Here is a 14,811-nt window from a genome sequence, read left to right on the forward strand (position 1 = left end):
TTTCAAGCGTCCCCAGTTCATCCAACATCTAATATTAGTTGTATGTTCAAAGCCTCTCTATCTAACCCTTGGGAGGACAAATTTTGCTTGTATAATAATTGCTGTTTCTTTATTAATTTGGCAATACAAATACAAGTAGAGTGAAATTAAAAAAAAAAAAAAAAAGGATAAAAATGATGAACGATCTTCATTAATATTTTCAAAATTGTCTGTCTTTTCACATAAGGAATTAATTTTTTCCTTAATGCATTAAATCAAAACAACGCTTAACCTCATTCCAAGTGCCCGTTCCTTCCCATCTCAATTCCACTTTTGGCTTTTGAGGCAGGTACATGGAGCTAGAGTTTAACATGAATGCAGTGCACATGGTCATCCCTGCAACCAACGAAAATTCTGCCACCAATCATCACAGGCGAAGAAAATATGTCTCCTTGGAGGTCTATCCTTGCCAATTCCACAACGTTATCGTTATTATTCAACTCAACTCCAACTCCAAGCAAACGTATACTTCCAGAGCCGGAACACACGCACAGCAACCTGAAACATAGTGGATTATATTCACAATATACATCATCAACATCATATCATACACATATTGATATAAATGTGGGATTATCTTTTGTGGTAGTTCATTTTTGACCTTTGTGATGAAAGGTACAAGTGGTCATCAACATATGCAGATGCAATAATTGGGTCTCCAACATCGTATTTCCATACTTTATTTCCTGTTTCCTGCATTGAACCACACCAATCATCCATCTTATACGAAGTTTTACAACAATTAAGCTAGGCTCTTATAAAAATGAAAAACCAAAAAAGAAAAAACAAACACCACAACACATTTCCATCCCACACAAATGGTTGCTATCTTACCACTTCAAATGAATATACATTTCCGTTTCTGGAACATATGACCACCTGTAACAGAACAAAACAATATCTAACAGTAAGAAAACCGTCGTATTTATAACATGCAGTTTAAGATGACATGGTGTGTAAGAAATCTACTCATTCTCCAAAAGGATAATCAACAACCCACAATGGCCATGTCTCGTTGTCATTTAAAGACAAGGAAAATATTCATGAATAAAGACTTTTAACTCGTTATGACTACAAAATAAATGTACCTGAGAAGGAAGAGCAGAGGATATGCAGGCACCCGCAAATATATTACCTGAAATTTTATACTGACACCAAAAATAGATAAGGATTAGCAGTTGTCAAACACAATGTACATGTTAAAATGGATACAGGGACACTATGTTACATATGGATTTAATGTCTTAATTATGCTTATCAAGAATGCCGAATTTTCAGCCTCATGCCTTATCTCATTTTATTAGAAAATTAGTCATTCTTTGTTAGCTTTATACAAGCTCCTATTTTTATAGACGGAAAGGTTAGATGACTAAAAGTGAAAGAACTATCAAGCAAGAAATTAAACAAACCAATATTGCACCTTCCAAACAATGGATCCGCTTGAATCAAATACCATAACATGTCCATCCACCAAGCAGCATACAACTGCAGTTCATAAAGCAACTCATAATTCCGAACACACAAGAAAACATCCAAGAGAAACTTTTAGATAAGAAATCAACAATTATATAACCAAAACTCAAGAAACAAATACATACCACTCCCCGTTGAAGAATTAATGGCAAGAGACCCAAACACTGGTGCTTCCAGCTCATGCATCCATAAGATATTAAATGGCAAGGCCTGCATCATAAAACAGAGCCCATGTGAACAAGCCATTGAACACATCAAAATTATGAAAACAAAATTCGAACCACAGTAGTGTCTTTGGACTTATCAAATTTGAACACAAAAAGATGTAAGAAGGAATGTCCCAATAAAGCGGGAAGAAAGTCAACATAAATATCAAAACTATGTTAGGAATGGTTAGCACTTAGTAGTACAACTTCATTGTTTGTATTCCTAAAGAAGAGAAATGCTTCTAAATAAATTAAAATATTTAGACCCATTAGCAGTGACAAAATAGTAATATAAGAATAATAAGCCAGTAAAGCTAAGCTGCTGTATAATAGGCTTAGTGAGGTCATAACTCATCAGAGATAGCATTTAATGGAAGCGGTTTTATCAAGGAAAATAACAGGAGAAGTCCAAGATGTTTGAGACAAAGTATCCTTTGTCACCATTTCTCCTCAATTTACCAGTAGAAGCTTTGAGTAGATATAGGAGAAGGCCATTGTCATTGGAAATAAGAGGGTAAGCTGTCTCATTTTTAATTTGCTAATTACATTACTTCATATCAGGGGAGGGTGGAATTTAAATAATTTGATTAACTGAAGGGGATTTAAATAGTTTGATTAGACAAAGTTGCAGTTTATTTACCTTTATTGATATCGCTGTCATCCGGCCACTGGTAGAAGCAACATAAAGTATATTATTCAACTGCATGAAAAATTAATCATGCATAAAAACATGTGACTAGCAAGACGATAAACTCAGTCAACAACAAGACTTCTAATTTGTTCCCCTGGGGGAAAATTTTAAGGAGTTACTTGACCAATGAGAGTTAAAATCACCTCATCAATCACTGGTGACCCATATATGCTTCCACCACATGGAACATTATAAACACAACAACGATTTTTGTAGTCAAGAGCATATAAATTGTGATCATGAGATCCACACCTGCAGGCAATAATTACAGGTCAAATCCTTATTTTCTAAAGGGGAAATAATAAAACTAAGAAAGAGCTCATGTAGATCCTGTAAATCAGAAGGGCCAGAAAACAGTTCATCATCTTAACAAGTCTAGATATTGCAAAAACTACACCAACAAAGCCTTTTTACTAGGGCTACAGTAACAAGGCCTTTTCCTTTGGCTGATTCTTAGTTACAGTTTCATTCACCCTCCAACTGAAGTTAGTTTTATTTCAAAGTTATAAACTTCATCGTGACAAAAGACTTTTGAACTAAATGGTTAATACTAGGCAACGACTAGGGCCCCAAGGGCAATAATATGGCATACTGGTAAAGAAGGTTTCTAAATGGTGTTTTATTTTTTATTTTTTTATTTTTTTTTTATTTTTTTATTTTTTTAATTATTATCACTATTATTATTAACTTGGGAATCGTAAGATCCAAGATCAACCAAGAGCCTACCCAGATTTTACCATGTAAGAACTTCTGTTTCAGAAAAGAAGTACAAAAGTATTTATTTTCAGATGCAGACTTTGACATGCTATTGACAGCAATCTATTAGTTAAGTTCCACATAAGATTCAAAGCAACAATTTTCTATTAAACAAACGTTATACTTCCTAAAAGGTTTTGCACAACAATGAAAATTGTCTGATCTTGACATAAACCAGCTCTTTCATTTTGTAAGATGAACTAGTAATTTCTAGAACTGTATACATATCAAGTCTAACTCAAACCGAGATAAATCCATGAAAGAAATGCCAAGCACAATCATTAAAAGATTGAATACAAATAAGTTAGATCATTAGATTCACCTAACAATAAAGGAGGAATTAGCAGTAGCAGTCTACGATTGAAGGAAGAGAAATAATGACTTCATCTAAAGAAAAAAGAAAGAGGGAAAAGAAATTTACCAGATCAATTGCCTGGAAATGTCTACAAGTGGCTGTGACTTCACCTTCAGAGAATGAATTTGTATAAAAAAATAAATAAATAAATAAATAAATCCCTTAGTATATGAAACATGACAAAATGAAATCAAATGCCAAAGCAAATAGAGAAACAAAAAGTAAAAATAAAATGGGAGGCACAGAAATAATAATGCAATGTAGTGAGAAGTCTCCTACCAACCTTTTTGTAACAAATTAGAACCCTTACGTCATCCCTATGTCAAGGGGGTAAAGAAATGCCAAAATAGAAATATTAAGATTGAAAGCCTCATACAAGTCTTATAGTATTCTCAAAGAAATCCAACCCAAAAGCTAAGAAACTCCAACACCAGCAAAGTAACTCATTGGCTTTTCCAAGCCAAACCTAAAGAAGTTCAATAAATATTTACCAAAGACAATGAAACACCAGTATGCTAAAGCATTGGAACCATCGTACCTCAGAAGATGCTTGAAAAGACCACAAGATGTTGCCATTTGACGAATCAAGAAAATATATTTTTCCTTTGTAGCATCCAACTACAACCTAAAGGAAACTCAATGTAAGAAAGATAAACACCATAATACTAAACGCTGAAATGCCTTGTAAAGATTTTTTCAGATTAATTATTAAGTTTTGAAACAGAAAATAATGTGGAAGATAACCTGTGAAAAGTCACCGACAATAGCTGCTGAACATTCAACACGTCCTTCTAGTTTGATTTTCCACTGGACAGAACCACTAAACCAAATTCTATGATAATAAAAATTATATTGCTAGAAAAACTTTATGCCAAATGCTGTAGATAGGTCAAAACAAAATTATATTGCTAGAAAAACACCACAAACGTTTGTGTCATGTGTTTTAAATTATATTTGAAATCTATTATTCTTGTACACTAATCATTATTCTACTGATCAGAACCATTTAATGAAATTCTATTATAATAACTGAAAACTTTTTGCCTAATGAATTAGATATTTCACGCATTTACAAGATTAAAATAAAACTATACTACATAATTGTCTTAATAAAATGTGGACATCATCCAAAAAATGTTAAAAAGATCTATTATAGACACTTTTAATGCTTTATTTAGGTATTCACATTAACAAATTAAAGATTTTAGAGAATATTACTTGGGACATGACTAAGACACAAATTAATTATAATAGTAAATATGAACACGACTATGTATCATAAATTGAAACACAATATTTATATCACTCAAAAATTGGAATATAATACTTATTTCATGATGAAGACAACAATAAACATAAACGGAGTCTTGTCATGAATACTAAGAATAATTAAGATGTGTTCTGAAAGACATTGTAAGCCCTTACCTTCTGGCATCAACACACATAAATTCATGCGAGTGAGATCCAATAAATAAAAAGATGTCCAGGCCTTTAAATACAATAAGTGGCGATGCATCCACACAAGATCCCATGGAAACTTTCCATAATTCTTCCATTAATACTGTTCTACTTCTTGGAACCTCTGCACAGGTTGCTAGATGAGCATCATTAACCCTGTACTCTCCTTCATACATAACCTTGTTGCAGCGGCTAAATGAACATGACATGGGTATCGAATTAGAATTCCATGAGAATCCATTTGTTGATCTGAGACCTTCTAAAATAAGGCTTACTCTTGAATCCAACTTCAAGTGTTTAGAGATGATATCGTGATTCTTATTTTCACCACGGAGGGCTCTCAATAGTCTTCCTTCTGATTCAACTTTAGCAGGATTAGGAGTGTCAACAGCATGAAACATGTTCCTTTTACCTTTTTCAAGATTCATCTCCCACTTAGCATCATTCAGCACATCCAAATCCTTTCTCTCCAGAAGAGTCCCATAAAGCTTAGATGGACTTGGAAAACAGTAAAGCATTCTCATATCGACACCTAAATCATGAGAGAGATGTGCTGCAGAAATAGAATTTCCACCCATCAAAAAGAAATCATCATCATCGGCAACCTCTTCAACCATTAACACATTACAAAAGGCCTGGAAGAAACATCATAGAAGCAATATAAATCATTGTCTAAAACATATAGCTAGAGATAGCCCTATAACTCAAAATGGACTTCAGTGTAATTCAATGATTATATAGGAAAAAAAGGGAAAAGAAAACCTTTTTAATTACTTGCAAAAGGTTACCATTTCCAACTTCAGCAATTTTGTCTTGCACATGCTTCACGAGAAATGTAGAACTTGCCAATAACTCATAGTTAACTTTACCAGTGGAAGACAACGGAAATGATTTGGTAAAAGTGAACTGGTTAGGAATCATTGCTAATGGAAGTTTATCAACCATCCAACTTTTGATATTAGATCTGAATCCTTCATTGCTTCTCCCCTCCTTCAATATTATGAATGCAACAAGTAGTATAGTTTCCCCTTGACGTTTACTGATCACTGAAGCATCAACAACATCTGGATGTCCCCTTAATGTATCTTCTATCTCCTCTAAAGCAATACGCTGGCCATTCCGTTTGATAGTCCGGTCTCTTCTGCCCAAGAAAACAAGATCACCACCTTGAAGCCTGGTTGCATAATCACCAGTTCTAAACAGTAACTGACTTCCATGTTTAATGTCAGAACTGCAACTGGTGTTGTCTTGGGACAAATTCACATAATCCAAGGAAATAAATGTAGAATCATTGTAGTATCCTACAGAATTGCAAAGACCAGCAACATATATTTCTCCATGATCTGGTAGATCATCTTCACCAACAAGTACCACATCACAATTAGCAATAGGTATACCAATTGGAACACTAGTTAGTGGCTCTGACTCCAAAATCTTAGGCAGCCTCTTGCAATCAAAATAAGTACAATCACCAGATACCTTGATCCAAACAATCAATTTATTAGCATTCACCCATGTATCAGGAATACAACAGAAAGCGCTCCTATGTCACACGTACATAGCAATAAGACGCTGCATAAAATATGATTAAGAACATCTTTATCTGCCTCTATGCTAAAAGATTTAAAAATCTGAAAAGTGACATTGTATAAAAGATTTTGCAGCCTTTACAAAAAAGCATATCAGCATTAAAGCACAAAATAACATAAAAGATGCAGTGTTATTTTTGTTAGCAACTGGAGTCCATCTCACAGGATTTTTTTTTTTTTTTTTTTTTTTTTCGATAGGCATGCCTCAGAAGATTGGAATCTTGTGCAAAAAAAGGAAAATATGTAATAAAGGTAGTGGAAACAAATAAAGACGATGGCATGGAGGGAAGTTGGAAAGGCACTCTTGTGCAATATCATATACCACTAAAATTCAGAAGGAAAGAGAGACTCTATACAATGTGATAGATTAAGGCGATGGCATTCAATTGTAGTTAATAACTTAATAGAACAATCAGGGAAACATGCAAGGTTTGTTGACTTTTATGGAAAAAACATGGTATATTAACTTTATTTAATTACTCTTGTCTGGTTCGTTCAAATGTTATCATTATCTAGGTAAAGAAACCACTTTCTATTTCATGCCAACACAAAATTGATCTTAGAATCTTATTAGTTATGCATAGATGACCAACCACGTGATTGTGTCTTCCAAACATCTTTATGAATGAACTGCCACGAAGTAATGATGCAATGGAATCAGAATTAACAGTCAAATTAAACGACACCACTTGTCATGATGAATTAGTCACTCCAATAAGGTAGAACAGTGTAATTCTAACCTCTGTACTACCGTATAAATTCAAAATATTGGTCCCTGGTAATATCTTTGAAAGCATCTCCCATAGTGATAAAGAAAGGGTTTCACCACTTAGCACTAACAATTTCAATGAATTTGGGATCCGCATCTCATATCGACCTTTCAAAGTAGGAAGGACTGCTCTCATCAGAGATGGAACTGCAGTGAGTCTATTTATGGAGTAAGCCTGTAATAACAATCAAGAACTGTAGTTTAGCATTTAAGTTGACAAATAAATAAATAAATCAGTTAAACAATATCAAATTCTATGTTTAAAATGAATTTCCAGGGTTCAAAAGTGAGATACTAAGCACTAAATTTCTCTAGGTAGTTGTGCTGGATAACAAGCTATGATTTAACGAAACCCATAAGTTATGAACCCGCTAGTTATCAACCAACCAAAAATGACTAAACGAGAATGCTGAAACATTTTAAAAGCTTCACTCAGCGTTCTTTATAGGTCTAGTAATCAAAGGTGAGTCATATATCAATTTGAGATTAACAGTAAAAACCCAAATAGGAATACATACCTGTATAAAATCCACAACCGCAAGCATATTTTGTTTTAGCACATTGAAAGGAGGTACAACCAACGTAGAACCAGTGAGAATAGCACTGAGGAATTCTTGAAGGTGGTCGATAAAGCTTATAGATGTCTTGAACAACAAACGCTCCTCTCCACTCAGGGGATACAATTCTTGCATCCACCAAAACCGGTTCAAAAGTCCTATATTTAAATCAGAAAAATTCAATTTTTTTTTGTTTTTATCTTCAAAAAAGAAAAGAAAAATGCTAATGTGAGAAACAGATGTAATCTCAAAACTAAATTTGAATTGGAAATGTAAAGCAAAATCACAAATTTGATTTTAGCACATGGAAACCAATCCGAAAAGAACATCTGCTTACCTTGTTCAGTACCACAAACACCTTTGGGCTTCCCAGTAGACCCCGAAGTATACATCAAATAACAGAACAGTCTCTGATTCCCACTCTCACACGGCCAGTCCAAATTTGCAAAATCTCCAGCAACTCCATCATAATCATCATCACCTTGTTCCTGATTCCCACTCTCACACGGCCAGTCCAAATTTGCAAAATCTCCAGCAACTCCATCATCATCATCATCATCACCTTGTTCCATTGAAAACCATAAAACAGGGCAGGCACTGCAGTCCACCAACCAAGTCGGAGATTTGGGGTTCATAACAAAGGGAGAAGCGCAGGCGATGACAAGATGAACATTGGACGAAGCCATGACAGAGAGAACCCTTTGTTTGGGCCAGGAAGGATCCAGAGGGAGAAAAGCCTCCCCATTTCTGAGCACAGAGAGCACCGCAACTATATACTGCACAGAAGGCGGCATATAAATTCCCAATATTCTGGGCGTGCGCATGGAATTGGACGCGGCGGTGATGGGGCGTGGCTGAGGGGCTTCGAGGAGGAGTGTGCGCAGGCGGCAGGAGAGAGAATCGACGGCCGAGAGTAGACAGGAGTAGGTGAAGAATGAGTCGCCAGTTGAAGAAGAAGAAGAAGAAGAAGAAGAAGAAGAGGAAGCATGAATAACGGCGACGCTGTTGGGGTTTTGGGAAGCAGAGGTGAAGAAGAGGTGGTATATGCAGCTCCTGCGACTGCAATGGTGGTTTTCTTTGTCTTCTTTCATTTCATTCCCCTGCTCTGCTCTCTCTCACATTCACACTCAAAACGCTCTCTGCCTTTGCCTTGGGTTTCCTTTTCATTCCAAAAACTGCTTACTTGTGTCACGCGAGCGTTCCATTACAACAGCACATCATCACGCGCCACACACACCCAACATTCAATCAAACAGATTATTTGTTGCGCAATGATTATATAATTGATTAATAAATAACCTTTTTTGTTTTACAAATTGCAGACTATACTTTGTCCTCAAATATTGACACGCAGTATTCATTATCCAATATGTGGATAGTTACCACCGGCAGGAATCATGATATAGTTTCTTCTTCAATTGATTCCTGGTATGCTGCAACTTTAATCTCTAAACCTGTTTAAAATTTGCACTTGTCATGGAGATATAACTGCACTCAACCCATGTGCAGGGAGAGTGTAACAACTATAAAGAATTCAATTTAATAAGGATCTATGCATGGCTTTTCTAATATGATAGGACATGTATAGCAATGAGTAAAAGCCATTGGCATATATATGAAACAATTAATAAAGGTAGACTTTATATTGTGAATTTGATTTAGCATGAAGAGATAATATTAACAATAACCATGCGAGGCTAATCAAGTGATGATCTTTGATATCAACGAGATTATATATTTGTTTCATCAAAAATAAAAAAATTATAACCTTCTTTTATAACTAAAATGAACACTTTTGTAGCCTTAGTTAAACTGACATAAAAACATGTAGCTGGATACTCATTTAGTTAAGATTGTGTCAATTCATCCAAAAAAAAAAAAAAAGATTGTGACAACTATGTTATATTGACATAAATCAATATAATAAAAACTTAATTATAACAATCTAGGGAGTTATCTTCTTCAATTGATTTTTTTTTTTTTTAAATCTTATTATGCATTTGTTTATCTCTTTGTGAGACTGACTTATTTAATTCTAAAAATTTATTTTAAATTCTTTTAAAAAACTTAGGACCTCGATACTTTAGATAATGTATGACTCAGTGGATGTAGAAGTGGCTAATATATACTTTTCTTTTGATTTAAGGCATGAAAAAATCCAATAGCATGTATATTGACACTTGAAATTAAAAGTAACCAAGCATTGTGCATGATTAGAGCTTTTCGAATGCATAATAAGACAATTGATATTGGTTGAGCTAATTGTAAATTATTATAGGATATTAAAAGATAAAAAAGAAAAAAATCGAAAACAATAATATATATTCCAGCTTGGAAAGGGTCTTTTTTTCTTTTTTTTTTTTTGTTCTCTCTCTTTGGAAAGCAGAGTATAGTATCTGTCAACTAAAAATGAAATGATATTGATGCAGAAACAAACCCATCTTGTGCGCCATTTTTTTTTTTCCAACCTCTGTTTTCAAGCACCGCCACCTGTGCACCTCTGTCCCGTTGCTACCTTAGTTGCCTTATTCTTCAATATATATATATATATATATATATAATAATAATAATAAACGTGATTTTAATTTGCCTAAAGATAAATATTTATTTAAAATAAGTAGTGGTGATTGGAAAATATCAGATAAATTTGTTGAATCTTAGCTATTTAGCACCTTGATGATTTAATATATAACCTATATACTTATATGGTTGATGATCCCATTTTGTACGTTAAAAATAATTAACATATAAATCACAACAAATTACGCTAAATAAAGCCAACGACATATATAAAGTGATGCATGTAGAATATTATTACAATATATAATCCGAAAAAACAAACCTGAACATTTCATAATTAAATATTCCAAAGGCATTATAAAAGCAAACGCATATATATGGTCTGAAAGTAGAAAATATTGTTGAAATGGAATGTGAACATGAATATTTATGAAGTACATACATGGACATGGACATAGACATAGACATAGACATAAATGATCACAAGCCAATATTTAAGCAAGAAAATGATAACAATAGAGTTGTTACTCCTTAATGATCACAAACCAAGCAAGAAAATATCTTCTGGGCAAAAGATTTGGAGGAGTGTGGCTGTGTAGGTGAAGCTATCCCCACAACAATTTCGTTGATATCAATCCCTGCTAGCTTGGCTTTGTCACGTTCATCCAAGAATTTTTTAAATGCGCCTTCAATGTAAGTAGCGGCCTTTGAAACATTCAAATCCTCAACCAGCTTGCGGGGATAGATATCCTTGCTGTGGTCCCCATTCAATGTGGCAACCATCTGTATCAACTCCTCTTGGAACTCGCTCAGTTTTCCTTCTTCTTTTGCCTCTGTCTCTCTCAGTTTCACAGGCTCTGGCAGACTCGCTGGACAATCTGTTCTTGGGGTGCTCGCATTCAGAACACTCTCAAAAGTTCCGACCCATGCGTCCCGCTTTGTCAGAAAGTCTTTCAGGTTGAAAATCTTCTTCACCGTTGCTGCAATGGACGAGTGCTCGAACTGCGATGAAGGGTATGGACCTGATGGTTCATGCAATACTGCAGAAGTGGCATCCATGTCTTAGTCATTAATATATTAGTAATAGCATTATATATATATATATATATATTAATCTTAATGTAATAATGGTAACAAACTATATATATATATATATATGTTAAATTAGTGAGATCATTAATTAATTGGTAACATATGATATGAACATATATATTATATTAGCTAGCAGTTACCAGTTCCTGGTTTTATCCAAGGAGAAATCAATATGGCGGGAACCCTCACGCCGAGACGGTCAAACTTGAAGTTGTATGGCTCGGGACCAGAAATGTCGTCTGGACTGGGTACACCGGTGACCGGAGTTGGAACGTGGTCGTAGAAACCGCCGTGCTCGTCGTATATAACGAGGAACAAGATCTCATTCCACTGAGGGCTTGCTCTAAGAGCTTCATAGACCTCTTTTACAAATTTCTGACCTTCTGAGACATCATGAGAAGGGTGATCGTCATTGGCGGGTATGGATAAGAGATCGAAGTATCTCTGCTCAATCACCACATAGTTTGGTAACTTCCCCTCCTCGCAATGCCTCTTGAAGTCCAAATCAAACTGATGGAAGTTATCCGCGTATTTTAATTTTCTAAGATTCCTACATACATATATGTTATATGTATTAAACTGTAAATATTTGCTTTCAAAAATAATTTAAAAAAACTGTAAATATTTAAATATAGTAAAACCGACTAATCAAACTACAAGGAAAACAAAGTGAAAAGGTGAAATGATACGACGAATGGGTAGCACTGCTTATTGTAGCATCCCAACACAAAGTCCATAAATATATATATATATATATATATATATCATAGTACTGTTTTTTTCATTCTTTTACTTGCTCCGCCACCTGCCATGTGAATGTGCTTTTCAATTATATACTATATGTATGACATATGATTGAGACTTGAAAGGTTATCCTCTGAACAGTATTCTTAATAACTAAGCTAGCTACATATAGATTGAATTATTTTTATACCAAAAAATATTTAAATCAATCGAATTTGATGCTCTCACATATATTTGGACGTTGAATAAGTTTGGGGTTGGTAAATTACATAACCATAATTGTCAAACAACGTATATCGACGTCATTACGGTAACCCACCAATCCGAAGCAGCCCACTGACCTTGACAAGCCAATCGTTCAATTTTTCTTTTCTTTATTTCAAAAAAAGAATAAAGGAAAAAAAGAAAAAGAAAAAGGAAAAGGGTAAAGGTAATGATGAAGATGTAGAAAATGATGGCTGCGATATAATTGATTATTAAAAGACAAGGCAGATGGGATTAAATTTATTAATTAGTTGGCAGCATTTTGAACTTTCCACATAATTAAATAATAAATGATTTATATATATATATATATATGTATATATTGCGTATGATAGTTTATTGATCACGCTGTCGTACTTTTCAGCAAAAGTAATTAACTATATATGAGGATTATTAATTTATAAATTAAGACAAGCCAAATTTTAAAAAAAGCTTTTATAAATAATGAGTGGAATCTTAGTTGGCAATTTTCATTTTACATATAATTAAATTAGGATAATAATTTATTTTGATTAATCACGTTGCATCTTTTCCGATTACCCGCTTGTTGTTGACGATTAGACTCTACCACTTTAGCGAGAGGTAGGAAAAAACAGGCAAAAAAGATAGCGGATCAAGCAAGGGGTAGTTTGTGTTGTATTTATGGGGGTAAGATCTCAATCTCAAATAAAAAAAAAAAAAGTATAGGGAGGGGAGGGGAGGGGCATACCTGTAAAAGAGCGTAGAAGGAGGATACTGGTAGTAAATCCCAAAGGAGAGGCCGTTTTCCTCCACAGACTCGAAAATGGTCTTCTGAGGGAAACCCTCGATGAGCTGCTTGGTGTCGTTCCCTGTCATCCCATATGACGTGGCAGAATGCACATAAAGTCTATTGGGCTGCGTGGCCGCCGGCACAGACGCGAACCACCTGTCGCAGACGGCGAACTCCTTTACCAGCTCCCGGTACACCGGCACGCTCTCCGGCTTGAACCCGTTCATCACCGTCTCCGCCAAGCCCTCCTGTGTCTTCTCCGCGTTCTGCACGAAGCCTTGCATCGTGGGCTGTAGATTATTCTCGGACGCCGACGCCTCGCTCCACTCCTCCCCGAACACTTGCTCGTAGATGGCTTGGATGGAGTGCCCGGGATCCGGGTCCACGTACTCGGAGCGGTCCCCGAAGAAGATCCTCTTGGACGTCGGGTCGGACGTCGAAATGGGGTTGGACTCGGATCCGGTGACGCCGTCGATTTCTGGGTTGACGGACTTCATCCAACCCAGCATGTGGTCGAACGATCGGTTCTCTTGCACTAGTATCACTACGGTTTTGATCGGATAGCCGCTACTTGTAGACTCCGAAACCATATTTTTGCTGCTGCGGCTATGGCTGCCAGCTGCTTAATTATCAAATCAACTTAATTATGACTCTTATATTTATATATATATGATGTCAAAAAACAAAGAGGAGGAGAAATGAACAACAACAACTAGCTAGTTTTATTGGCTTCGAAAGGGAGAAGGACGTACTGGAGGAGAAACTAATTGGTTGAGAAGAAGTTAATCAAGCAAAAGAAGATATTCATGGTCAACAATGCATATGGAGTTGGATTGTTAATTAATATAAATATATGTGGTGGCCGCGCATTGAAGATCAATATAATTTTATTAAGGGAACTGGCGGACTATTAGGACAAGTAGTATCCAATGAAATGGTCGATAACGTGAACAGCATGTTCAAGTTGAAGCAGCAGCCTCCACAATACACACATATATATATATATATATTATCACATGCTCCCTCTGGGAAAAAAAAATTATAGAAAAACTAATAATCGATAATAATTAATGCCTTTTTTCTTGTGAATTTCGATTCCCTCTAGACAGTACAAAGTATACAACGTAAAGAATTGGATAATGAAATGAGTAATTCTATTTACACAGTTCCTTTTTTGTTTTAAATACCAAAAATACCCAAACTTTGATTTTCCATCTCTTTCTTTGGCAACCAATTATGAAATTTGGAGATCTTTCTCTCAACTGTAGATGATTACGCATGCCAGTACCCCCACTTCCCCTTATACCAAATATCAGTTGAATCTGTCAGTTTCCATGAAAATTCCAATAAATGGAAAATGAAAAACGCATGGTGGTTCCATAGAAATTGAGTTGAGGTACCTCTTGGAAGGTTTCTAGCGGTGGCTTCCACCAAAATGGCAAATCTTTATGTATCGAAAATTGAAAGTTTGGAAAAATTAATTTTCCGGCAATGTTCTTGATCATTTGACCTAGCACACGAACATGAAGGAATTCTAAAACGATAAT

General features: G+C 35.2%; 2 protein-coding genes across 9 annotated transcripts; both read right to left on the reverse strand.

Moving 5' to 3' along the window:
- Window positions 1-165: 165 nt before the first annotated feature.
- On the reverse strand, window positions 166-9,180 carry LOC107429370 (putative acyl-activating enzyme 19). Of its 8 annotated transcripts, none has more exons than XM_060817046.1 (16): window positions 8,231-9,169; window positions 7,855-8,093; window positions 7,308-7,511; window positions 5,767-6,457; window positions 4,946-5,531; window positions 4,265-4,352; window positions 4,059-4,145; window positions 3,587-3,630; window positions 2,553-2,661; window positions 2,359-2,418; window positions 1,638-1,722; window positions 1,460-1,524; window positions 1,128-1,187; window positions 874-918; window positions 641-732; window positions 166-537 (listed from the first exon to the last, which is right to left on the reverse strand). In XM_060817046.1, the coding sequence occupies exons 1-16, from the start codon at window positions 8,982-8,984 to the stop codon at window positions 339-341; spliced, it is 3,408 nt and encodes a 1,135-aa protein (XP_060673029.1). In that variant the 5' UTR covers window positions 8,985-9,169; the 3' UTR covers window positions 166-338. The 8 variants fall into 8 exon arrangements, 7 of the variants coding, with proteins under 7 accessions (XP_060673029.1, XP_060673028.1, XP_048331211.2 ...); XM_060817045.1 differs by having other exon boundaries at window positions 4,946-5,613; window positions 5,753-6,457; XM_048475254.2 differs by having other exon boundaries at window positions 4,946-5,613; window positions 5,741-6,457; window positions 8,231-9,167.
- A 1,590-nt stretch (window positions 9,181-10,770) lies between these two features.
- LOC107429084 (non-specific phospholipase C3) lies at window positions 10,771-14,352 on the reverse strand. Its single transcript, XM_048475090.2, has 3 exons — window positions 13,223-14,352; window positions 11,646-12,055; window positions 10,771-11,453 (listed from the first exon to the last, which is right to left on the reverse strand). The coding sequence occupies exons 1-3, from the start codon at window positions 13,852-13,854 to the stop codon at window positions 10,945-10,947; spliced, it is 1,551 nt and encodes a 516-aa protein (XP_048331047.2). The 5' UTR covers window positions 13,855-14,352; the 3' UTR covers window positions 10,771-10,944.
- Between the last annotated feature and the right edge of the window lie 459 nt (window positions 14,353-14,811).

The sequence above is a fragment of the Ziziphus jujuba genome, chromosome 5, assembly GCF_031755915.1.
Source record: "Ziziphus jujuba cultivar Dongzao chromosome 5, ASM3175591v1".
Classification (NCBI taxonomy): domain Eukaryota; kingdom Viridiplantae; phylum Streptophyta; class Magnoliopsida; order Rosales; family Rhamnaceae; genus Ziziphus; species Ziziphus jujuba.

Bases quoted from the DNA above. Each gene is read 5' to 3' on its own strand.
- LOC107429370 (XM_048475254.2), bottom strand. From the start codon at position 8,984: ATGAAAGAAGACAAAGAAAACCACCATTGCAGTCGCAGGAGCTGCATA. The intron at 4,146-4,264 runs GTTATCTTCCAC...AGTTTCCTTTAG, and splicing joins TTGTCGGTGACTTTTCACAG to GTTGTAGTTGGATGCTACAA. The intron at 3,631-4,058 runs GTACGATGGTTC...CATTCTCTGAAG, and splicing joins CTTTTCAAGCATCTTCTGAG to GTGAAGTCACAGCCACTTGT.
- LOC107429084 (XM_048475090.2), bottom strand. From the start codon at position 13,854: ATGGTTTCGGAGTCTACAAGTAGCGGCTATCCGATCAAAACCGTAGTG. The intron at 12,056-13,222 runs GTATGCCCCTCC...ATATGTATGTAG, and splicing joins CCTTCTACGCTCTTTTACAG to GAATCTTAGAAAATTAAAAT. The intron at 11,454-11,645 runs GTAACTGCTAGC...CCACTTCTGCAG, and splicing joins TTGGATAAAACCAGGAACTG to TATTGCATGAACCATCAGGT.